Source organism: Salmo trutta, chromosome 17 (assembly GCF_901001165.1).
Source record: "Salmo trutta chromosome 17, fSalTru1.1, whole genome shotgun sequence".
Lineage (NCBI taxonomy): Eukaryota > Metazoa > Chordata > Actinopteri > Salmoniformes > Salmonidae > Salmo > Salmo trutta.
Window position 1 is genome coordinate 31,329,183 of NC_042973.1, and position 27,021 is coordinate 31,356,203.

A 27,021-nucleotide genomic window follows, 5' to 3' on the forward strand; every position below is an offset into this window, starting at 1 on the left:
TCTGGGGGCTGTTACCTCCAATGACGCCTGGTGTGATGTTGTTCCTCTTCGTTTCTCTCCTCGTTTATCTCCACGGCTTTATCTCACCTGGTCCAGAGGTGCTTCCTCCATTCCAGTATCTTCCATGGCTGCAACGCCGATGGTCATACTTGAAGATGACGTAGACGTCGTAGAGGGTCTAGCTGCACCGGTGTAGGACATACTTATAGATGACGTAGAGTGTCACGCTGCACCGGTGGAGGACATACTTGTAGATGACGTAGAGGGTCTAGCTGCACCGGTGGAGGACATACTTGTAGATGACGTAGAGGGTCTAGCTGCACCGGTGGAGGTGGTGGTCGCACTTACGGATGACGTTGAGGGTCTGTCTGTAAAATTTCCACTTGTTGCCCTAGGCACGATAAACAGATCCAGAAAATAAAGAATGTAGCAGAAGCGCCTGAAGCTGCTGACCCAGACCTCTTCTTCTCCGCCCCTCGCTCTGATACCTGTCCCTGAGTCCTCTCCATTCCCTCCTACAGTATTCTTCTACATAGACATGAGTACATTAGCCAAACCATCACCAAGCATAACTATAGTTATTAGATAGCAAACATGGACATGTCACCTCCTGTATACACAGACACACTTATATGACCAAATGATCAGGGGAAGCATCTACCATCATTTCTATTACTATTTCTCTCACACACGGTTATTTGGCCAAATTACCAGGGGTAGTAACTAGCATAATTTATATGACTTTCTCTCTCACAAACACAGATTTCATTGGCTAGGTTTGCAAACTAGTTAGCTAACTAGCCACATCTAGAAGTTTACTGCTAAACTTACCTGGAAATCCTACAGTCGTGGCCAAAGGTTTTGAGATTGACAAATATTAATTTCCACAAAGTTTGCTGCTTCAGTGTCTTTAGATATTTTTGTCAGATGTTACTATGGAATACTGAATTATAATTACAAGCATTTCATAAGTGTCAAAGGCTTTTATTGACAACTACATGAAGTTGATGCAAAGAGTCAATATTTGCAGTGTTGACCCTTCTTTTTCAGGACTTCAGCAATCCGCCCTGGCATGCTGTCAATTAACTTCTGGGCCACATCCTGACTGATGGCAGCCCATTCTTGCATAATCAATGCTTGGAGTTTGTCAGAATTTGTGGGTTGTTTGTTTGTCCACCCGCCTCTTGAGGATTGACCACAAGTTCTCAATGGGATTAAGGTCTGGGGAGTTTCCTGGCCATGGACCCAAAATATCGATGCTTTGTTCCCCGAGCCACTTAGTTATCACTTTTGTCTTATGGCAAGGTGCTCCATCATGCTGGAAAAGGCATTGTTCATCGCCAAACTGTTCCTGGATGGTTGGGAGAAGTTGCTCTCGGAGGATGTGTTGCTACCATTCTTTATTCATGGCTGTGTTCTTAGGCAAAATTGTGAGTGAGCCCACTCCCTTGGCTGAGAAGCAACCCCACACATGAATGGTCTCAGGATGCTTTACTGTTGGCATGACACAGGACTGATGGTAGCGCTCACCTTGTCTTCTCCGGACAAGCTTTTTTCCGGATGCCCCAAACAATCGGAAAGGGGATTCATCAGAGAATGACTTTACCCTAGTCCTCAGCAGTCCAATCCCTGTCCCTTTTACAGAATATCAGTCTGTCCCTGATGTTTTTCCTGGAGAGAAGTGGCTTCTTTGCTGCCCTTCTTGACACCAGGCCATCCTCCAAAAGTCTTTGCCTCACTGTGCGTGCAGATGAACTCACACCTGCCTGCTGCCATTCCTGAGCAAGCTCTGTACTGGTGTAGCCCCGATCCCGCAGATGAATTAACTTTAGGAGACGGTCCTGGCGCTTGCTGGACTTTCTTGGGCGCCCTGAAGCCTTCTTCACAACAATTGAACCGCTCTCCTTGAAGTTCTTGATGATCCGATAAATGGTTGATTTAGGTGCAATCTTACTGGCAGCAGTGTCCTTGCCCGTGAAGCCCTTTTTTTGCAAAACAATGATGACGGCACATGTTTCCTTGCAGGTAACCATGGTTGAGAGAGGAAGAACAACTTTTCCAACCACCACCATCCTTTTGAAGCTTCCAGTCTGTTATTTGAACTCAGTCAGCATGACAGAGTGATCTCCACCCTTGTCCTCATCAACACTCACACCTGTGTTAACGAGAGAATCACTGACATGATGTCAGCTGGTCCTTTTGTGGCAGGGCTGAAATGCAGTGGAAATGTTTTTTTTTGTGATTCAGTTCATTTGCATGGCAAAGAGGGACTTTGCAATTAATTGCAATTCATCTGATCACTCGTCATAACATTCTGGAGTATATGCAAATTGCCATCATACAAACTGAGGCAGCAGACTTTGTGAAAATTAATATTTGTGTCACTCTCAAAACCTTTGGCCATGACTGTACTATCGTGGACACTTATCTCCAAGCAGCATATTTTGCATTTATGTCCCTGTAGCTGTCAGCAGTTGTGTAAAAAAACATGGTTTTGATGATACTGTGAAAATTATTCTCTCCTCCATGTGTTCAACAACCGCATGCGACCGTCTGCAACACGTGTAGATACCGGGATTCAGTATAGTTGCGTTGCTGCTCAAAATGTTATGCAGCATTGACGCAATGACGCTGTCGGCGTGATCAAGGCTTTAGAGGGAACATTGCAGAGGAGTATGAAAATGTTAAATGATATTTAAAATTAGACGTTGGGTCTGCAGAAGAACAGAGGATTGAGTTAGGTCTTACCCAGATTTTCCATGTCAATTGTTTCTGACTATCAGATTTTCAGAGAAGCACATGAACCCAGCAAAGAACTCCTGCGCACGTACTTTCTAGTATCGTCTATAACAAACTCTGTCGACCTCACATCCAAAGTAAGACTGATTTAATGTCACTTTTATTCATACAAAAAAAAAACAATTATAGAAATCATTATAATTATAGAAAGAAAAGTCTCACACATGGAAAGGGTTCTAGTATTGCTTCAAATAGCATTAGCTGAGGAAGTGGTATGTAGGAGATAAAAAATAAAAAAGTAACCTGGGTGTTTTTTCACACAAACACTCGTCCTGTCCTGCTCAGGTTCCACACATTGAGCTGTAAAACTAAACAGATGTCTCTCACACTCCCTACATGGGGCTAAAATACTACAAACAAACATAAATAACAACAGCACATAATTTGGCATTTTTACAAAACACAGCTTTAAGAGTCCATCCAGTGTCCGCTTTTCTATTCTGGGTTCTGAAAATGAAAACAACGACAACAATAACAGAAGAACTTTCTGTGGCCGGAGAGAGGAGAGCAGACAGGAGAGAGGGAATGGAAACTGTGTGGGTTCTGTTTGTCCCTGCATCAGGCTTCCCAAGAAGACTGGCTGACTGTCCATGTGTAGCATGTTCCATGTTTTGTGTCCATATTAAGTCTCCTCGCTGTCTGTGTGTTGAGTGGAAATGCTGATGTGAGTACTATAGCAGGCAGACAAAGCAGTCTGTAGTCTCTATAGGGGATTCTCTTCTATGCAAAGTCTGTCTGTTGGTGACAGAAGCTGAGGTGGTTAAGTTTCCTTGGTCACTGCCTGTGGTGAGAGCTGTAGCAGACAGACAAAGATGTCTGTAGTACTGTTGGTATTTAGTAGGCAGACAAAAGGGTCTGTAGTCTTTCTCAACAGGGTCAGATAAATCAGAATCAGGAAGTGAAGTCCACCTCAGATGACATGTGCCATACACTCTGCACAAACACACCTCTATGTACACAGTTGCCCTCTCCTTCTCTCTCAAACACACCACCCCCCACCCACCCCACGGGTCCCTAAGTGGTACGTTCCTCCCCATTAGCCTCCTGCTTGGTCCTCCTAAGATTGCTCTTCATCTTCACAAATTCAGGGGTGTTCTCCTGCTCCTCCTCATCCTTCTGCTGGTCCAACTCCAGCTAAACACAGACAGAGAGGTATGTTAGGTTAAATGTTAGTACAAGTACAGCCTTCCCTGTAGCTCAGTTGGTAGAGCATGGTGTTTGCAATGCCAGGGGTTGTGGGTTTGATTCCCACGGGGGGCCAGCACAGGAAAATAATTCTATGAAATGTATGCATTCACTACTGTAAGTCGCTCTGGATAAGAGCATCTGCTAAATGACTAAAATGTAATGTACATTTTAGCTTGTAAACTCAACAAAAACAAGAAACTTCCCTTTTTCAGGACCCTGTCTTTCAAAGATCTTCATTGTAAAGGGTTTAAACACCGTTTCCCATGCTTGTTCAATGAACAATAAACAATTAATGAACATGCACCTGTGGAACGGTCGTTAAGACACTAACAGCTTACAGACGGTAGGAAAATAAGGTCATAGTTATGAAAACGTAGGACACTAAAGAGGCCTTTCTACTGACTCTGAAAAACACAAAAAAAAGATGCCCAGGGTCCCTGCTCATCTGTGTGAATGTGCCTTAGGCATGCTGCAAGAAGGCATAAGGACTGCAGATGTGGCCAGGTCAATAAATTGCAATGTCCATACTGTTAGACGCCTAAGACAGCGCTACAGGGAGACAGGACGGACAGCTGATTGTCCTCGCAGTGGCAGACCACGTGTAACAACACCTACCACAGGATTGGTACATCCGAACATCACACCTGCGGCACAGGTACAAGATGGCAACAACAACTGCCCGATTTACACCAGGAACGCACAATCCCTCTATCAGTGCTCAGACTGTCCGCAATAGGCTGAGAGAGGCTGGACTGAGGGCTTGTAGGCCTGTTGTAAGGCAGGTCCTCACCAGACATCACCGGCAACAATGTCGCCTATGGGCACAAACCCACCATCACTGTACCAGACAGGACTGGCAAAAAGTACTCTTCACTGTCGAGTCGCAGTTTTGTCTCACCAGGGGTGATGGTCAGGTTCGCGTTTATCGTCGAAGGAATGAGAGTTAGAGGCCTGTACTCTGGAGCGGGATCGCTTTGTAGGGTGCGTCATGGTCTGGGGCGGTGTGTCACAGCATCATCGGACTGATCCTGTTGTCATTGCAGGCAATCTCAACGCTGTGCATTACAGGGAATACATCCTCCTCCCTCATGTGTTACCCTTCCTGCAGGCTCATCCTGACCACCAGCCATACTGCTCGTTCTGTAAATGATTTCCTGCAAGACAGGAATGTCGGTGTTCTACCATGGCCATCGAAGAGCCCGGATCTCAATCCCATTCTGGTGCAGTCCATGAGGAGGAGATGCACTGCAGTACTTAATGCAGCTGGTGGGACCTGTTGGATCGGAGGGTGAGGGCTTGTGCCATTCCCTCCAGAAATGTCCGGGAACTTGGAAGAGTGGGGTAACATCTCACAGCAAGAACGGGCAATTCTGGTGCAGTCCATGAGGAGGAGATGCACTGCAGTACTTAATGCAGCTGGTGGCCACACCAGATACTGACTTTCTTGTGATCTCCCCCCCCGGGACACATTATTCAATTTCTGTTAGTCACATGTCTGTGGAACTTGTTAAGTTTACGTCTCAGTTGTTGAATCTTATGTTCATACAAATATTTACACGTTAAGTTTACTGAAACTTAACAGTTGACAGTGCGAGGACGTTTCTTTTTTTGCTGAGTTTAGGTGCGTGTGTGTGAGCTGCCAGTATTGTATCAGGGTGATCGGTGTGTGAGACTTGGGCTATGGTCATACCATTTTGTCAGCTGGTGTTTGTCAAGCAAATAACTGCCAATCTCACGGTAATTAACAAATACATTTAGCATCGCCTGGCATCCATGCATAGCCTACAAGCCACTGATGCAGACCTTTGGAACAGGTACATTTAAAAAAGTCAAATAAATCCATGTAATATAGCATACAGAATAAATCTATTTATTTTAGATTGGTCTAAAGAAACATGATATGAAGAAAATGTAGTCTATTTCAGAAGAAAATAATAGCATACTCTGAGCTGTCCTTATGTTAGGCCCTGATCTGGTTATGCCATATGGCTATGGGCTACACTAGTTCATTTATCAGACAAGATTTGCTTAGAATTCTGTGGCGTTATTTTATGTAATATTATAGTATTGATGGGTTCTGACTCCTAAACTTGAAACATTTTTAATTATCAGGTATCCTATGGAAATGAGGAGTGCTATAGTCTGGTTTCTACACCAGAAGTTAATGGTTATCTGTAGGAGGAATGTGTTTGGTGGAGGCAATTAAGCTTGGAATGTACTGAGTAAAGGAAAGGCAATCACACGGATGCAGTCACTGATAAGGGTGGAGAGATGTGGATTAGTGAGAAATGGGGGCCAGGGTCAGGTCACATTGAGGGAGGAGGAACAGTTTATTGTCCGCATCACTTAAATTCCTGCCTAGCAATAAAGATGTAATGTTTAGAGGGAAGGAGGATACATCACCCAAATTGGAGTATATATACACTTGTGCTGGTGGAAACATGTCTTAGTCTTTCAGCTGTTTGACCCATTGGGTAAATAAACTTGGTTTGAGCTTTACTAGTCGTTGGTGAGTTTTTACTCTATTTAGAAACAAACAGTATCAAGAACACAATTGAACATAGCTGGAAAAAATAGAAAAGATATCTTCTCCAAACGATTTGAGGGAGTGCATACATTCGGCTACTCTGTGTTGAGCGGTTAACAAAGAAACATGTCCTCATATATGCTTAATTTAGAGTTATTAATGTAACTTTAGATGCGATACAAATGTTGGGCTATATGTTTTGATTTGTACAAGGCTGCATGATGCAACTAATGCAACTTTTTTTGCGCAGGCTGCACACACTTCATCAGTCTCTCATTCACAATTTGACAAGTACTTGGTAATGCCTCAAATTTCCCGGCAGCATCCCCTTGGTGTGGCCGTAACGCCTCCTAAAAAAGTCAATGCCTTCTATGGCCAGTGGCCGTTGTGCTCTTGGGCTGAATATAATAATTATAAATCCTTTGTCCCGTCTGCGTGCTCCGAAGCACCTCTCACTCACATGGCTCACGCAGCAAAAACAGGGATTTAGACATTTTTGCAATAAATATGATTTCATTTTTTTATTATAAGTATTCAGGCCCTTTACTCAGTACTTTGTTAAAGCACCTTTGGCAGCGATTACAGCCTTGAGTCTTCTTGGGAATGATAATCTGAGGAGTTTCTCCCATTCTTCTGTGCAGATCCTCTTGAGCTCTGTCAGGTTAGATGGGGAGCGTCGCTGCACCCCTATTTTCAGGTCTCTCTAGAGATGTTCGATCAGGTTCAAGTCTGGGCTCTGGCTAGGCCACTCAAGAACACTTGTCCCGAAGCCAGTCCTACATTGTCTTGGCTGTGTGCTTAGGGTCGTTGTCTTGTTGGAAGGTGAACCGTCGTTCCAGTCTGAGGTCCTGAGCGCTTTGGAGCAGGCTTTCATCAAGGATATCTCTGTACTTTGCTCCGTTCATCTTTCCCTCGATCCTGACTAGTCTCCCAGTCCCTGCCGCTGAAAAACATCCCTACAGCATGATGCTGCCACCACCATGCTTCACTGTAGGGATGGTGGCAGTTTTCCTGAAGCCTTGACGCTTGGCATTCAGGCCAAAGAGTTCAATCTTGGTTTCTTCAGACCAGAGAATCTTGTTTCTCATGGTCAGAGTCCTTTAGGTGTCTTTTGGTAAACTCCAAGTGGGCTGTCATGTGCCTTTTACTGAGGAGTGGCTCCCATCAGGCCACTCTACCATAAAGGCTTGATTAGTGGAGTGCTGCAGAGATGGCTGTCCTTCTGGAAGGTTTTCCAGTATCTACAGAGGAACTCTGGAGCTCTCTGAGTGACCATCGGGTTCTTAGTTACCTCCCTGACCAAGGCCCTTCTCCCCTGATTGCTCAGTTTGGCCAGGCAGACAGTTCTAGGAAGAGTCTTGGGGGTTCCAAACTTCTTCCATTTAAGAATGATTGAGGCCACTGTGTTCTTGGGGACCTTTAATGCTGCATACATTTTTTGGTACCCTTCCCCAGATCTGTGCCTCGACACAATCCTTTATCAGAGCTCTATGGATAATTCCTTCGACCCCATGGCTTGGTTTTTGCTATGACATGCACTGTCAACTGTGGGATCTTATATAGACAGTTGTGTGCCTTTCCAAATTATGTCCAATCAATTGACCACGTGGACTCCAAGTTGTAGAAACATCTTAAGGCTAATCAATGGAAACAGGATGTACCGGAGCTAAATTGCGAGTCTCATAGCAAAGGGTCTGTTTTTTATTAGTAATACATTTGCTTTGTCATTATGGTGTGTTATGTGTAGATTTATGAGGATTTGTTTTTATTTAATTTTAGATTAAGGCTGTAACGTAACAAAATGTGAAAAAAGTCAATGTCTGAATACACTGTATTCTCAATGTAGCTCATCCTAATATACCTACTACTGTACATACCATTTTATTTCCAAACTATATACCGTCTATACGTACCACATATTTATGTTGTGGATTCTTACATGTTCACAAATATATCTACTTGGATTGTAATTTCTTGTTTAGATTTTTGTATTATTTGTATTGTATTTACGAGATATTCTACTGCACTGTTGGAGCTGTAACATACCCATTTTGCTTCACCTGCCATAACACCTGCAAATCTGTGTACGAGACCAATAAACTTTGATTTGATTTCTCACACTCCGTCATAAATTGTTTTCATAAGGCATTGGGCCACCATGAGTCAGAACAGCTTCAATGCACCTTGGCATTAGGGTTAGGTGATAAAAAAAAAAAATCTGGTACCATACCGGCGTATAGGGTATTACTGAATGTGCACAAGGGTGCGCTCTTTCATTTTGGTTTTAGATTACACTTTTTTGATGGACAAAACTATTTAGGCAACAGGGATCTTGATCGAGGAGGGGATTGAATGTATCTTCTGTAACCACTTAGCTAGTAAGTTAGCAAACCAAATGCATAGCTGGAGCCCTGACCTGGATATAATTTATTTGACATCTTAGATTTCTTATAGTTATACTTAATTTATAGTTATAAGCAGTGGCGTATCATGCACCCCCAACCTCCCCAAAAATAAAATCATATATATTTGAACGGTATTGAAAATCATACCCTCGGTATTTCAAAATACCCCGGTATACAGTATATTGCCCAAGCCTAATAGGAATAGATTCTACAAGTGTCTGGAACTCTATTGGAGGGATTCAACACCATTCTTCCACAAGGAATTCTATAATTTGGTGTTTTATTGATGGTGGTGGAAAACGCTGTATCAGGCGCGGCTCCAGAAATCTCCCATAAGTGTACAATTAGGTTGAGATCTGGAGACAGACGACCCAGGTACATGGTTTACATGGTTTTCATGCTCAACAAACCATTTAGTGACCACTCGTGCCCTGTGGATGGGGGCATTGTCATACTATGGGGGCATAGCCATGACAGCCAAAATAATGGCCTACCCAGTATTTTTATACATTACCCTAAGCCTGATGGGATTTTAATTGCTTAAAGGCACAGTGCAGGCAAATGTGATTTTACTGTGTTTTATATATATTTCCACATCATGAGGTTGGAATAATACTGTGAAAATTATGATAATGCCCTTTTAGTGTAAGAGCTGCTTGAAAAGACCACCTGAAATTTCAGACTGTTTGGCTGGGATGGAGTTGCCTGCCTGGTGATGTCACCAGGCGGTAAATTAGTTAATAGACCAATAAGCGAATTCCAAACCTCTCTGCCAATAATAGCTAAGTTTTCCCTTTCCCACTCAGACCACTCCCAGACAGTGCTAACAAAAATCTTGTTTGAGAAATTGCTCTTTGCTAAGAAGCTGTTATTTTCAATTAAAATGGTTAAATATATATATATTTTTTTAAATCACAGCATATTTGTTACCCAGATAAAAATCACTGCATTGGCCCTTTATTTAACTCAGGAATCACACCTGTGTGGAATAACCTGCTTTCAATATATGTTGTATCCCTCATTTACTCAAGTGTTTCCATTATGTTGGCAGTTACCTGTAGGTTTACAGTGTTGGGTGTGTGTAAGTATCACAGTGTGTGTGTGTGGAGGCATGTGTGTTTACCTGTTCTAGTTTCTGTTGTCTCTTCATTAATTCTATCTCCAGGTCGCTCCTCTTGGTGTGGGCCTCCTGCTCCTCCCTCTGGGCCTTGAGAACCTGCTCTCTCTTCCTCAGCTCCAGAACCTTCTGGAGCTCTGGCTTGTTCTGGGGAGCCAGGCCCCTAGGAGAAACAACCAATCACAGGAGCTGTTAGTACAAACATCCTCTTTCATAATATAGCTCTCCCTTTCTTTTACTCCAAATTCTGAGAAGTGACTTGAGCAGTCCCCTTACTGATAGACATGACATTGATGAAATAGGCATTTCCATTTTGTTGTTACACACCTGTGTTGAGTTGGGGGTTTTATGATTTCAAAATGTCTCTCTCTACTGCCATTACATAATCACAGACCCCAACCACCCCTGTAGTCAGCTAGTTATCTAATAAGTAACTGCTGCATAATAGTGTGTTTGTGTTACAGATAGAACATAGGTAGTTAGGGAAGAGTAAGAGACTGAGGGGGATGGTGTAGCATACTGGTTAAGAGCGTTGGGCCAGTAACCGTTCTATCCGTGAGCAAGGCAGTTAACCCCCAAAAATAACTACTCCCCGGGCTCTGATGACGTGGACGTCGATTAAGGCAGCTCCCCGCACCGCTCTGATTCAAAGGGGTTGGGTTAAATGCGGAAGACACATTTCAGTTGAATGCATTCAGCTGTGCAGCTGACTAGGTATCCCCCTTTCCCTAATCCTCCTTAACGTTCCTTACCATCCCTGGCTCTCATCATCAATCACCACCATGACTAATCCACTTTAAACCAAAACACTTCCCTCTATCCTCCTCCTGTCTCCCAACTTTCCTCATCTCCACAGACAATACTAAAACCCAGTCAAAACATCTCTAGGATTTAAGATCTAAATAAAGAGAAGCTATACAGTACAAAAACCAACATTGAAAAACATCACCCTTTCCCTTCTGTCCTTTCTTCCCTCCCTTCATACTCCAGAGCTCTGTGTTCATGTCCATAATGCACCTGGTTCTGTGCAGCGTGCTAACAGGCCGGACACAATGATGTAACAGCTATCAACAGTACACACTATGTGTTTATATATAACATAGCAACAAGGCTTTGAGCATCTGTCCATTGAGAGTGAGAGGGGGGGAAAAAAAGACACCCTTTGAGCCTCAGCACTGATGCTGTGAATCAAAGCCACACACAGGCATGCATGCAAGCACACGAGCATAACCAGTGTGAATTGCAGCCACGGTCCATTCTGTAACTTACATTTTCCCAAGTGGCAACTCAAGGTATTACAAAACCATTCAGCCAAAAATCTTTTTCTCAATTCAATAAGACGCATCCATTTATTTTACCCACCCACTCAGTGCAAAACTGCTCACTGGAAACATAAGTTATAGATTGTAAAAAAGATGGCTGTGTGATTGTACTGCTATAATAATATTGGGGCAGTAGTAACCTTTGCATGCAGGAAGTACAGGTTGTTATGTAATAATTCTGAGACAGTAGAAGGAACTAAACGTTTCATATAATAACTCTTATTAAAAGTTTAATGGATTAAGGTTTACATAGCAGTACTGTTACGCATCTCCCACGGGGGTATCCCCAATACACACTGTCATAGCATAGCAACACACTGCATTAGCACACAGTCACACACTTCTAACAACAGATTCAGGATCAGCTGACTCAACCCTCACCAACAGATGGAAATCAACACAATCAAACAGTAGGCAAGGATAAACCTTTGATAGATAAATAAAGTGTGTGCAGCGTTGAACGCCAGGGTTATATACTGTTCATGTCAACCTCATGAATGGCTTGGATCTCATCCATCCACTGTCTGAGCCAGGATTTATTTATACCACAACACAGTGATCTGCCCTGGGTGGGTCAGTCAAAGGAAGATTATTTATTTATTTCACCTTAATTTAACCAGGTAGGCTAGTTGAGAACAAGTTCTCATTTGCAACTGCGACCTGGCCAAGATAAAGCATAGCAATTCGACACATACAACAGAGTTACACATGGAATAAACAAAACATACAGTCAATAATACAGTAGAACAAAAGAAAACAAGAAGTCTATATACAGTGAGTGCAAATGAGGTAAGTTAAGGCAATAAATAGGCCATGGTGGCAAAGTAATTACAATATAGCAATTAAACACGGGAATGGTAGATGTGCAGAAGATGAATGTGCAAGTAGAGATACTGGGGTGCAAAGGAGCAAGATAAATAAATAAATAAATACAGTCTGGGGATGAGGTAGGTAGATAGATGGGCTGCTTACAGATGGGCTATGTACAGGTGCAGTGATCTGTGAGCTGCTCTGACAGCTGGTGCTTAAAGCTAGTGAGGGATATATGAGTCTCCAGCTTTAGAGATTTTTGCAGTTCGTTCCAGTCATTGGCAGCAGAGAACTGGAAGGAAAGACGACCAAAGGAGGAATTGGCTTTGGGGGTGACCAATGAGATATACCTGCTGGAGCACGTGCTACGAGTGGGTGCTGCTATGGTGACCAGTGAGCTGAGATAAGGCGGGGCTTTACCTAGCAGAGACTTGTAGATAACCTGTAGCCAGTGGGTTTGGCGACGAGTATGAAGCGAGGGCTTTGGTGACAAAACGGATGGCACTGATAGACTGCATCCAGTTTGTTGAGTAGAGTGTTGGAGGCTATTTTATAGATGACATCACCGAAGTCGAGGATTGGTAGGATGGTCAGTTTTACGAGGGTATGTTTGGCAGCATGAGTAAAGGATGCTTTGTTGCGATATAGGAAGCCGATTATAGATTTAATTTTGGACTGGAGATGCTTAATGTGAGTCTGGAAGGAGAGTTTACAGTCTTGCCAGACACCTAGGTATTTGTAGTTGTCCACATATTCTAGGTCAGAACCGTCCAGAGTAGTGATGCTGGACAGGCGAGCAGGTGCGGGCAGTGATCGATTGAAAAGCATGCATTTAGTTTTACTTGCGTTTAAGAGCAGTTGGAGGCCACGGAAGGAGAGTTGTACGGCATTGAAGCTCGTCTGAAGGTTAGTTAACACAGTGTCCAAAGAGGGGCCAGAAGTATACAGAATGGTGTCGTCTGCGTAGAGGTGGATCAGAGAATCACCAGCAGCAAGAGCAACATCATTGATGTTTACAGAGAAGAGTCGGCCCGAGAATTGAAACCTGTGGCACACCCATAAACTGGTGTTGTATGAATAGAAACGTTACAGTTTCCCTCTCGATTAAGACGAGGATCAGGGTATAGACAACTGGGAAATAAAATGATGTAGAAACAGGAGAAGAAAGAGAAGTGTGTGTTGCCCCAGTGTTGTCCCCAGTCCCCTTACATCTTCTGGTTCATCATGAGTTCTCGATGGAGGTCCTGGTGGTTTCTGGAGCCCTTGACTGGGTTCAACAGCTTCTTGGGTTTGATCATCTCCTCACAGTCCCCCTCCAGATAGTCCGGCTCAGCCATCACACTCCTGCCCCGAGACAGAGACAGACCTGGGTCCACACACCGATCTGACGAGGGGAGAAGACAGGATTCAATATGTTATAGTCATTTATTATACATCTTAATTCATGGATTCATTTACACACTAATGGTCAACTATACCAGCTCTCTCTCACTCAAACACTACCATGTCAAAATCAGGCTTCAGCTCTGCATGCTATCGAGACATCCATCTGTTTAATGCACCCAGACATTACGACCCCCACTAGTGAGAGTCTGGAGTTACATAATCATTCCATTCCACTAGAGGAATGTTCTATTCTCCAGAATGGGGCAAACATCTGCCTCGAGACTCTCACAGGCAGGGCTGGTTCCAAGCGTAAGTGACATAAGCTGTCCCTTATTGCAGAATACCGACGGGGCAGATAGGGTACATGCCAAGGGGCCCTGACCCCCAGGGGGACCCCATTGATTTTGATAATAATATATCTGCATGAGAATGACTATCATGGCATAAGTCATTAGAAAATGTGTAGAATTACAGAAAAGGCTTTAAAACTAAAATTCTTCACTCCTGTCAAAAAGGGGGCCACTAAAATGTTGTGCCACAAGGTGAGGGGCCCCCCAACCAAATCTCGCTTAGGTCCCCCAAACGGCTAGAGCTGGCGCTGCTCACAGGTCTCACAGATACTGCTGGCAACAACAAGCCTATGTTCATCAAAATATCACCTTTATATGGATATACTACATTTAAAATACCATCCAGAGATGGAATTACTTCATTACAGACATACAATACAGTCCCTAAGCAAATCAGATATCAACTCAAATAGGGAGTACTCCCATTACATATTCTAATTTCTCACAAAATGATTTGAATATCCAAATATAACCTTACACATTTACATTAGTCCTACATAGATTTGATCATCTATATAGATCAGAGTACAATTTCCTGCAGCCACCAAATTCATGTAAAATGTATGGATAATATATACAGCATGTTTATTAAAGACCATTTCTCCCTGGAGACAATTCCACATTATCCTACCAAATCTTCTTATTGTACTTCGCATGATAACCATATAAAAAGAGTTATCACGACACAGTCTGAATAACAATAACAAAACACACACTGCATATGCAAAAATCCCACCCTTTGTCCTTTCATTATAAAAAGTTACACTTTAACCGGTAACACATTTAAGCATAATAAGACTGGTTAAAATGTGTCAAATTATCTAGACAAACAATGGTAAATCTAACAAACGTTCTCCAATTTACTCTGCAGTAGGTGAGGGAAGACTGGTATTCTACACATAGTAGCCATCTCAACTGTTGATTTAAATTCAGAATAAGCTAACAGACTTCCCACTTAAATAGCTTAATTTGAACAGTAGACAGGGGAGGAGAGATGCACTACTGCTGTGTTCCCTGTGCGCACAGCTGTCCTACTGAGGTTAGAGCGAAGCGGCTGGTTGGAATGAACTTTGATGAAATGCGCTATTACCTAACAGCTCACAACATACTGTACACGGCGTCACCTCACGCACACACAGTTCATATTTTAACTATTGACCTGGAAACTGTTTACAACGGTAAATAACTTTAATGACAAAGCTAGTCTCTTTCTCAGAGTTTAAAGGTCAGCCAGGAGTGTAATTACCACATTCCAAGAATAGGTGCATTTATGAATGGCTTTTGTAAGGAAGCCAAAAACACCAAAATGGGATTTTATAACTGTGTGTAGATTACTTAGGTAGTGGTAAGATTTCATAGCCTATGACATAAGTATTCTCATGATTTGTTCATCATCATCGTGCAGCATAGGCTACAGGGCCCAAAACATGTCATCTGAGACATAGGCCTGCTAGACTACATACTCATTCTTTTACTTAATTGGAAACTTTATTAATTGCATTTTTAGTCTGCATGTAGACCTATGTGTTGAAGATACAACAACGAGAGTCTTAACATCAACACTGGGAAACAGCGAGCATGGAGCTGGTTCTCAACTTACTGTTGACAGTTAGAATAGTAGAATACACAAGGTGTGATTTAGAACTGTGGTTGTGCATCAGTAGTTTCTCTCGTTGTCAGTCACTCAATTAGCAATGTCGGCTAACAATTTTTAGATTGGTAAGTTAGTCTAACGGCCAGCTAACTTACCAGCCATCTAAACTTATTGATTATGATAGTCATTCTCACTCACTAGGGGCGGTTGGTGAAGGCCACTGAGGAGAGCTGTAATGTTTATATCTCAACATTAGAGGTCGCCGCTGCCTCATATCCCAGAGACGAACAAAGAGCCAGTTACATAACATGTCTCCCACATGTTTTGAGTGATCTTTTTCTCCGATGGAGGGCCAGATGTACTGCACATTTGCATGTTTTCAGAGAGGAACAGTAGATAATGGAAAACATGAAGACATAATTTAGATCTCATTATGGAAGACAGAAAACATCTATTTTGTTTTACACCCTGTGGGGGTAAAAATGTTTGGTAGTCATAAATCAAACATTGCCCCTATGTATTTCACATGAAGGCAATATGCAGTGTGTGTCTGTGTTCAAGTTTTCGGTCACATGCACAGTGAAATGCTTAACTTGCAAGCCCTACTCAACAGTGTAGTATTCAATATCAAAAAAAGTACAACTAATAAAAACACACGAGAAATAAGAGAGAAAGCTATATACATGGTCAGTGCCAGTACCAAATGTACACTGTGCAGGAATACAGGAGTATTGGGGTAGATATCTACATGTAGGCAGGGATTAGGAGAAAGTGACTGAAAGCATGATAAATAACAATTAGACGTCGACCAATTAATGGGAATGGCCGATTAATTAGGGCCGATTTCAAGTTTTCATAACAATCGGTATTTTTGGACACCGATCGTGGCTGATATATATATATATTTTTTTTTTTACACCTTTAACTAGGCAAGTCAGTTAAGAACACATTCTTATTTTCAATGACGGCCTAGGAACAGTGGGTTACCTGCCTTGTTCAGGTGCAGAACGACAGATTTTTACCTTGTCAGCTCGGGGATTCGTTTTTGCAACCTTACGGTTACTAGTCCAACGCTCTAACCACCTGCCTTACATTGCACTCCACGAGGAGCCTGTGTTGCAGGCTGACTACCTGTTACACGAGGGCAGCAAGAAGCCAAGGTAAGTTGCTAGCTAGCATTAAACTTATCTTATAAAAAAACAATCAATCTTAACATAATCACTAGTTAATCTAGCGTGTCCTGCGTTACATATAATCGATGCGGTGCCTGTTAATTTCTCATCGAATCACAGCCTACTTCGCCAAAACGGGTGATGATTTAAGAAGCGCATTCGCAAAAAAAAAGCACTGTCGTTGCACCTGTGTACCTAACCATAAACATCAATGACTTTCTTTAAAATCAATACACAAGTATATATTTTTAAACCTGCATATTAAGTTAATATTGCCTGCTAACATGAATTTCTTATAACTAGGGAAACTGTGTCACTTCTCTTGCGTTCCGTGCGAGCAGACAGGGTATATGCAGCAGTTTGGGCCGCCTGGCTCGTTGCGAACTGTGTGAAGTCCATTTATTCCTAACAAAGACCGTAATTAATTTGCCAGAATTGTACATAATTATGACATAACATTGAAGGTTGTACAATGTAACAGCAATATTTAGACTTAATATTCAATAAAATACGAAACGGTTCCGTATTTCACTGAAAGAATAAACGTTTTGTTTTCGAAATGAGTTTCCGGAGTCGACCAAATTAATGACCAAAGGCTCGTATTTCTGTGTGTTAATATGTTATAATTAAGTCTACGATTTGATATAGCAGTCTGACTGAGCGATGGTAGGCAGCAGCAGGCTCGTAAGCATTCATTCAAACAGCACTTTAGGGCGTTTGCCAGCAGCTCTTCGCTGTGCTTCAAGCATTGAGCTGTTTATGACTTCAAGCCTATCAACTCCCAAGATTAGGCTGGTGTAACCGATGTGAAATGGCTAGCTAGTTAGCGGGGTGCGCGCTAATAGCGTTTCAATCGGTGACGTCACTTGCTCTGAGACTTTGAAGTAGTTGTTCCCCTTGCTCTGCAAGGGTCGCAGCTTTTGTGTAGCGATGGGTAACGATGCTTCGAGGGTGGCTGTTGTCGATGTGTTCCTGGTTCGAGCCCAGGTTGGAGCGAGGAGAGGGACGGAAGCTATACTGTTACACTGGCAATACTAAAGTGCCTATAAGAACATCCAATAGTCAAAGGTATATGAAATACAAATCGTATAGAGATAAATAGTCCTATAAGTCCTATAACTACAACCTAAAACAACTTACCTGGGAATATTGAAGACTCATGTTAAAAGGAACCACCAGCTTTCATATGTTCTCATGTTCTGAGCAAGGAACTTAAACGTTAGCTTTTTTACATGGCACATATTGCACTTTTACTTTCTTCTCCAACACTTTGACCCCTAATAATAATAGTAAACAGTATGGCAGCAGTATAAGTGGTGGGTGTGTCTATGTAAGTGTGAGTGTGTGGGTGTGAGTGTGAATGCGCGCAAGAGTGTCAGTGTAGGCGTGATAGGCGGATATACAGTACATGTAAACAGGGCACACTGTGTGTGTGTGTGTGTGTGTGCGTGCACGTCTGTACTGTGTGTGTGTGTGTATATGCTTTGTATGCGTGTTGCTGCTGAGTATATCAAAAGCAATACCCTTTAGTGTGAGCAGCAGGGGGTAGTCGAGCAACCAGGCTGGGGGTATTGAGAAAGCATCCGTTCGCTTAACACACCTGGTGCCACTTCCTCTCTGCCCCAGGGGAAGAGGAAGTGACATAGGGAGTTGAAAGGGCTCAGGCTAGTCCCAGACGGGCTGTATCTCATATTCTAAAGTGGCTTCCTCACCTCATCTCCTTTTCTTCATGAGCAATCATCTGGCATGACCTGCCTTATGAAAACATAGTGCTGGAAATCTACCTGTGTTTTTAGAGCGGATACAAGGGAAGGAAGCCATTTCACAGTGTGGAGACATGTCCTCTCCCTTCTTGCCTGGGACAGACCGCTAAGCGCAAACTTGAAAGTTGTGAAAATTCAGTGCAACTTCCAGGGCGCTTTTATTGTGAACACTGAGGCTGTTCTCGCTTTAAGTTACAGTTTTAACAGTGGCCAAGTAGGCTACTGTTGCTATTTGATCATAATGTAGGCCTACCAGAGTGGCCTACCATCAAAAACAATGGAGAAAATGCATCCCATAACACATGGAAATAGCTGTTCTATCATTCAGCCTACAGTAGCAGCCAATGTGTGGTGTTCAATGTAGGCCTACATTCCATGAGACTTTAGAAGGAGAAAAAATATGCAGGGCTTGACATTAACCTGTTTATCCACTTGTCCTTCAGACAAGGAGGTGACTGAACATGTTTGATGCAAGAAACCACAAAATAAATTACATTATTACTCCCATACTATTATTATTTAGGCTAAAAGAAAGAAAACAGCTCTCAGCAGTGTGAGCGTGTGTGTGTAGAAGACGTTTTAGAAGTGCACTTCCTGCTATTCCAGGCATCCCCATTAAAGCAGCTCTTTCATGTTTATAGGTGTAGGAACCAGATGGCAAGTGTGTGATTCTCCAGTTAGCCCTTACGACCTCACTACAGAGGAACTAATACTCTACAAAAACACTGCTACATGGTCAGATGACATACACAGAGAGAAGAGGAATAAAACCTTGGTATGCATCTTCTGGTTTACTCTTTCCATGTTGCACCCTCCCACAACCTCTATGTTTTGCTGTGTGTAAGGGACACTGGGAAACTAGGGGGCGGGAGAGAGGGGTGAAAGGTCAAAATTAACAGGAGATAGAAACATTGAGAGAAAGAGAGCGAAACTAGCCCATTCATTACAATCAGAGGCTGTCAACATCTCAAAGCAATACTAGTGAGTGAACTAATGGGTGAGTACTTCCTCAAGGGTGTTCCCTTGTGTTCGCATTTATAAGGAGTAAGAGAGAGAGGGAGGAAGGGATGGAGTGACTGTGTGAGCGTGTATAAAGTAGGTGAGAGAGAGAGAGAGAGAGAGAGAGAGAGAGAGAGAGAGAGAGAGAGAGAGAGAGAGAGAGAGAGAGAGAGAGAGAGAGTCACTGAGTCTACACTAGCAGGCTGCATTAGAGTTAATTGAATGACAGTCTTGGCACTGCACAGGGCTACTGCATCAGAACGGATTGTCCTTCACTGGGACTGCATGAACTAATAGCTAAACGCACGCACACATCCACTTCCTGTTGTTGGCCTTGTGTCTATGATGGTGTGAGTGATGACTGGTCTCCATGGTGATGGAGAAAAGAAAAATGACAGTTGAGAAGAAGTTGAGATGATTCGGACCAAAAGACTCAAAGAATGAGGGGAGGGGACACTTGCTTCGTGCGAGGTCATAGGTTGAAAGAAAGTAAGATTATAAAACCCTTCCTCTTCGTCCATGTGGTGCTGATGTCCTCATTAGAGAGAGACCAGCTGGCGGCCTGCTTTACCATATGACCCCCTGCCCCCCCACAACTCACACACACTTAGCCATGAAGAAAACCCTGATTAAAAAAACAGAGATATACAGCCTTCTAACTGACAGAGGCGGATGGAGGGATGAGGAGGTGGTGGAGAAAGAGATATGTGGACTAGCGATGTTGAGCAGCACAGATGTTGTTTCTCACTCAGCACATCCACCTAGAATGAGTTTCGGGGCGCTGTGGACTGGTTTGTATTTCCTGTCCTAGAGCGGGAATAACAGAGAATTCTAGGGTCTCAGCCCTGAAGGATTGCTGGGAAACACCCCTCAGTTTCAAAGTAGGGTGGGGGCCTATACACAAGCAGACGTTTCTCAGGATACACACCCACATAGAGCAGCGGGAGTCATGACAGCGGGAGTCGTGTGAGTCATGATCTGTGTCAGAGTCAGAGCCCTCTAACATTAGAAATACTGAAACACCCAAAACGGAACTTTTGTGAACTCTATTCAGCCCGGATATAATTCCACAGGGAATAGTGAAAAAGTACAACACGCATCCTATCAGTGTCAGCCTAATGCTGAGAGATTATTACAGCTACCAGCCAGGAGACACACAACAACAATCATGTCTACGGCACAGAGAATGTCTGATCTCAAACACACAGTTCTTGTCACCTGCAGCATGTGCAAACTTTCCTGGGAAGAAAACTGCAGCAACAGGATTTCCCAACCATGACCTAAGCACATAACTCACTACACGGTACACACGGGCAGTGTACAGCATTTGATAGTATACTTGCTCATAAAATGGATTCAATATTAGCCTACTCATAAGAGGGCAGAATCAGTTACGAGCGTATTGAGTTAGCTTTGTACAGAAACCAATGTGCAGAGAGATGTTCTCTCACTCTCTGTGCCACACCCAGACCTCTTCCTGTGCGGCAATCTGCACACTGTACAGAGAGATGGCTCCACTTTTTGTGTACTCTTTCACAATTTCCTGTTGATAGGAGCGTTGTCTCATACTAAGTAACTAACCAGCCTAACTAACGTCCCAGTTCTACATTAAAACCAAAATGTATGTTCTTAGTTAAACTCAGATTTTCTGAGGCACCGAGTGTGGTATTTAGCCACGAGCAGTAGCCTCTCCAAGTTGGACACAAAATAGATATACTGGGAGGAAAAAAAGTGAAGTCATGTTCCTGCCTCTTTGTTAAGAGTTGTCTTTAAAGCAGAGGCTTGTGTTATCACACACACACACACGTTGTGACAGGCAGGGTGATAGGCAGATTATGGAGTGAATGGAGCTCATTGAAAAGGCAGAGACATCAGTTTGAGTCACGCCATAGGAATGTGATGAACTATACAGAACTATTCTAATACTGGAGCATGCCTGTAGCCACACACCTCAGAACAGAGGATGGTAGAGGAGTGAGACACAGATGGCTGGGTAACCAAACACCTGTCCTCCAGACAAGTGAAAATCTAAGCACATATATACACACACACACACACACACACACACACACACACACACACACACACACACACACACACACACACACACACACACACACACACACACACACACACACACACACACACACAGCCCTGAACACCTGCCCCACAAAATAAAGTGATGGTGTTGGGGTAGAGGGGGCAGTTTGGGGAGACAACTGTCCCGCTCTCCTGTCCCCCTGACACAATGGCTGCTCTATGAGCCAGATATACACGCTCACAGTTGGCACCAACACATGCTAACATAGGAATGCTCAAGGTATATCTGACCAACCATATATCTCTTCACTGTATTTCAGACGCCACTGCCGGGAGGAATGACTTTACTTCAACAGTCACACACAAACATCGTTAGAACAGTCAGACACTTGCATCGCTCTTATTGGCTGAGGGCAGTGGTGAGCTAAGACGGTAGGGTGGATTAGGTGTCTTTTGTTTACATAGTGCTGAATCTTTTTTTGTTTTTTTTACTGTTACCGTTAGCAACATGACAGACTACCGTTACAGATAAAGACAGACATACCACACTGGTAATAAAACACGGTAATGACACAAACATTAATTGAACACATGGGTCACCAAACAACCAGGTGCCCCAAAAACACTAATAATTATCATCATACATAGTCTTTGTTCTCTTTTGTATTGTGTTGTCTAAATTGCAGCACAAATCAGGAGCTGTAGCATAGCAACACACAATAGACAGACAAAAATGTTTTTCCTATCCTTTTGTCAACAAGCTATTCATCAATTATGGCACTGGAACTCTTCCCCATTATAATAAGTATGGACAGTTAGTTGGCCTACTCTGACTTTAGTTTGACTGACCTCAGACTACAGTAATGCAGTAATGTACCTCCATTCTGAACAGAGACTGTCTGTGTGTGTTACTAATAAGACAGGATCATGTCAGGATTCAGCCTTGGAGGTTTTAATCCAATTCATGTAGCTCAGACTCCCCATCTCCTGTATACTTTAACCCTCTTACTGCAGGGAGGGGTGCTTTTAGTCTCTCTCTGTGTGTGTGTGTGTGTGTGTGTGTGTGTGTGTGTGTGTGTGTGTGTGTGTGTGTGTGTGTAAAATCAATTTGTGAAATACAGAGTGGCCTGTACAGTAATGGTACTTTATTCTGATTGAGGCTCCTGGCCCTATGAAGGGAAATCAATGCCGAGCCATAGAGAGGCTGTGTTTTTGTTCCTTGCCATAAAATATTTTCAGAGAGGTAGTGTATTAATATGTAACATTAAAAAAACTGTGATTAAAGGGACACTTCAGGATTTTGTCAGAGGCCCTTTATCTATTTCCCCAGAGTCAGATGAACTCGTGGATACCATTTTTATGTCTGTGTGCAGTTTGAAGGAAGATGCTGACTAGCACAATTGCTAACTAACGTTAGCACAATGACTGGAAGTCAATGGGTATAGCAGGCTAGCAGATTGATACCCATAAGACTTCCAGTCATTGCACTGACGCTAGTTAGCATTGGCTCGCAAAACTACCACTAACTTAGTTCCTACTGGACACAGACATAAAAATGATATCCACAAGTTGATCTGACTCTGGGGAAGTAGATCAAGGGCCTCATTCTATGGTCCCATCTTTTGTTCTATGGGTGTTATTGAACACCATTTGTAGGGGAGAAAGAGAGAAAACATGTTCCACGTGTGTCACCGCCTCCAGCCCTCAGCTCTATGATCAGGTGATTAGGGAAGGGGAGAGACCATGCCCCCTAAAACCTCAATACCGCAGCAATAAATGTGTATCGGTGCCAGCTTGGCGTAAACAACTCCTTTGTGTTCTATCATTTCATCAATGCTGGAGATATTACATCATGGCTTATAGGTTATGTAGCTGGCCAATTAGCACTGACAGTCTAACTCCTACATATACACACAAAAGTATGTGGACACCCCTTCAAATTAGTGGATTCAGCCAATTCGACTGACAGGTGTATAAAATTGAGCACAGCCATGCAATCTCCATAGACAAGCATTGGCAGTATAATGGCCTTACTGAAGAGCTCAGTGATTTTCAACATGGCACCGTCATAGGAGGCCACCTTTCAACAAGTCAGTTCATCAAATTTCTGCCCTGCTAGAGCTGCCCCAGTCAACTGTAAGTGCTGTTATTGTGAAGTGGAAATGTCTAGGAGAAACAACGGCTCAGCCGCGAAGTGGTAGGCCACACAAGCTCACAGAACCGGACCGCTGAATGCTGAAGCGTGTAAAAATCATCTGCCGTTGGTTGCAGCACTCACTACCGAGTTCAAACTCGGCAAGCAATGTCAGCACAAGAACTGTTCGGCGGGAGCTTCATGAAATGGGTTTCCATGGACAAGCAGCCGCACACAAGCATAAGCTCAACATGCGTAATGCCAAGCATCGGCTGGAGTGGTGTAAAGCTCTCCGGCAGTGGAAACACGTTCTCTGGAGAGAAGAATCACGCTTCATCCTCTGGCAGTCCGACAGACGAATCTGGGTTGGTGGATGCCAGGAGAACGCTACCTTCCCAAATGCATAGTGCCAACTAAAGTTTGGTGGAGGAGGAATAATGGTATGGGGCTGTTTTTCATGTTTCGGGCTAGCCCCTTAGTTCCAGTGAAGGGAAATCTTAATGCTACTGCATACAATGACATTCTAGACGATCCTGTGCTTCCAACTTTGTGGCAATAGTTTGGGGAAGGCCCTTTCCTGTTTCAGCCTGACAATGCCCCCGTGCACAAAGCGAGGGCCATACAGAAATGGTTTGTCGAGATCGATGTAGAAGAACTTGACTGGCCTGCACAGAGCCCTGACCTCAACCCCATCAACACCTTTGGGATGAATTGGAACACCGACTGCGAGCCAGGCCGAATCGCCCAACATCAGTGCCCGACCTCAATAAATGCTCTTGTGGCTGAATGGAAGCAAATCCCTGCAGCAATGTTCTACCATCTAGTGGAAAGCTTTCCCAGAAAAGTGGAGGCTGTTATAGCAGCAAAGGGGGACCAACTCCATATTAATGCCCATGATTTTCAAATTAGATGTTCGTCAAGCACGTGTCCACATAGTGTATTTCTCCCTCATTGCACATGCAGAGTTTATAACATGAAATGTATGCATTCACTACTGTAAGTCGCTCTGGATAAGAGTGTCTGCTAAATGACTAAAATGTAATGTAAAATGTAATAACGTCAAAATAGATTTACAGTGTAGCCTGTGGTTTTTACAGTGTTATAGTGTACGTATTCATGTAAATTCATTGGTTTAAACTTCTGTCTGTATATTCTGTGTAGCGTCTGCCGATATATTACTCATATCCACAAAGCGTCTCTGAGTAGGAGTGCTGATCTAGGATCAGGTTCCTACCAGTACATATAATTGTATTCATTATGATCTAAAGGGAGAAACTAATCCTAGATCAGCACTCCTACTCAGAGAGTCTACACAAACACAGAGGAAGACATAGAGAAGCAACACGGTAGACTTTCCTGCTCATAAATACAAATCATTTGGATTGTCCCTCTAACCACACTGACATCAATGCAATCGAAAATCACATCAAACAGAAGGACACTGGAAATTAAATAAGAGAGAGCGAGAGAGAGACATGGAGGTAAGTGTGCAGCATGGGCAGTATGTCTGGGGCTCAGAACAGTCTGCTGCCTAGTGAACATGGTTGTCCTACTCCTACTGCACAGAGATATTACACAATGACTGATGTATATAGAGGGCCCTAAACACACACATGTGCATTTTAGGGATATATCAGATTACGTCCAAAAGGAAAAAGGCACCTGTAACTGCCAGAGTCCATTCACAATACCTGAGACATGGACACATTCCTGAGACATGAACACACTCTATTTCAGCATACCTGAGAGCAAAACTTCTTTGTGGGGAATTCCTGCATGCTGCAGTTGGTAATGTAGAGTATATCCTCGATAATCACTGGGGATGATGATATGGAGAACCCCCTACCAGTGTGTGTGGGTTGTTTTTTTTGGGGGGGGGGCATGATGAACAGAGAAAGAGCAGGGCCAGGAGATGGAGAGTGAGAGATAGAGAAAGGGAAGGGCAGTTCAAAGATCAGAAAACAGATGTAAAGCATTTAGTAAACTCCCTTCTAAATGACTACCATGTGTTGGGCCTTTCCCCTCATCCCCACTCACTCTCTCAACTCTGTGCAATTTACACATTCATACTCTGTATTTCTTATTTACATGTACTGTATCTCTCTTTCACTCAGCTTTCATCTCCCTCTCTCTTCCACCCCTCTCTGGTAGTTGATTACTGAAAGTGAAGTTCTGAGAAATTACTCAAGACAATGATTTCCTCTCTGACCCAATCAATAACTTACACAAACTTTAGGCATTGCAAGCAAGATTTAGTTCTGAGTTCCGAATGTATGTATACTCCAACTACTATCTGTAGAATATAATACTGTACGGCCTTCCAAGATGGAATCTCTCTCCTGTACCCACTGGGCTATGCTACAGTTCTGTCTAGTACATATGAGATGTCTGGGTTGAGTGTGGTTAAAGTTTGACAAAGGTAGCTATCAGTCGTTAGAACACGTGGCTATAACTGACCACAGGGACAAGTCTGATTGTGACATTGCATAAAAGATCAGACACAAGACATAGGGTACACACACAAAGGGGTGTCATGTCTCTCTGGTTGACAGGGAAAGGTCAGTGTGTCAGAAGACTAGGACCATGTGCTCCAGACCGGCAGAACAGAGTGATCCATCACGGCCTGTCTATGCTGTACACACTGATACAATCTCACCCCCAATTGTTTACTCAGACTTCAGCTATCCAACTCAAAACAAAAAAAAAAGGCAACTAAGATGTAGGTAGCCCACTTCAGTGACAATGTGTATAGCCTATAAACCAATCTGTATATTATGTATAATAGTTTAAAAATATATCACACACATGGATTCATACGAATTAAATAAGTCGACGGCATCTTACTTTCTCCAACAGGTTCCATACACTCCTTGGTTAAAGTCCTAAAAGTTGACAACGACTGGATTGATTGGAGGTAGACAGATTGGCGAAACAAAGGTCTTATTCTGAATCTATTCTGCTTCTTTCTTCACTGTCCCGTTAGCGAAACAACACGCGCAATTAAAGCAACAATGAGTCCCGAGTTTCTGTTTCGCAATATCTCCGTTTCTATAGCCTCAAATGGAACACTTCTTATCAGCGCGGCGTAGTTTCAACAAAATCAAACAAAACTAGATGGTTAAATCGGGCACTACACGCGGCCCGATGGATAAGCTATAGCCAAAGAACACACGCTGCTTTGTGTGTGCGCTCATGAAACAGATAAAACTGAAAGACAGACAGACAAAACGAAAACATACACATACCTACCTAAAATCGATCCCGACGCTACTTCTCCAAGTCGACTTGTTAAATAATTAAAAGGGCAATGTGGTTTTGAGCCTCATCAGTACTTCTCCGTTTAGGTGTGTCTGCGAATCTGCTTTTGTGCTTCTATGAAACTGTTCAACTGCACACACATACATACACATTCGGC

The 27,021-nt window shown here is 43.1% G+C and overlaps 1 protein-coding gene across 3 annotated transcripts; it reads right to left on the bottom strand.

Moving 5' to 3' along the window:
• Positions 1-2,872: 2,872 nt before the first annotated feature.
• Positions 2,873-27,021, bottom strand: LOC115152035 (protein FAM107B). Of its 3 annotated transcripts, none has more exons than XM_029696499.1 (4): positions 26,852-27,021; positions 13,378-13,552; positions 10,043-10,199; positions 2,873-3,933 (listed from the first exon to the last, which is right to left on the bottom strand). In XM_029696499.1, the coding sequence occupies exons 2-4, from the start codon at positions 13,503-13,505 to the stop codon at positions 3,814-3,816; spliced, it is 405 nt and encodes a 134-aa protein (XP_029552359.1). In that variant the 5' UTR covers positions 13,506-13,552; positions 26,852-27,021; the 3' UTR covers positions 2,873-3,813. The 3 variants fall into 3 exon arrangements, with proteins under 3 accessions (XP_029552359.1, XP_029552358.1, XP_029552357.1); XM_029696498.1 differs by having other exon boundaries at positions 26,856-27,020; XM_029696497.1 differs by lacking the exon at positions 26,852-27,021 and adding an exon at positions 26,451-26,720.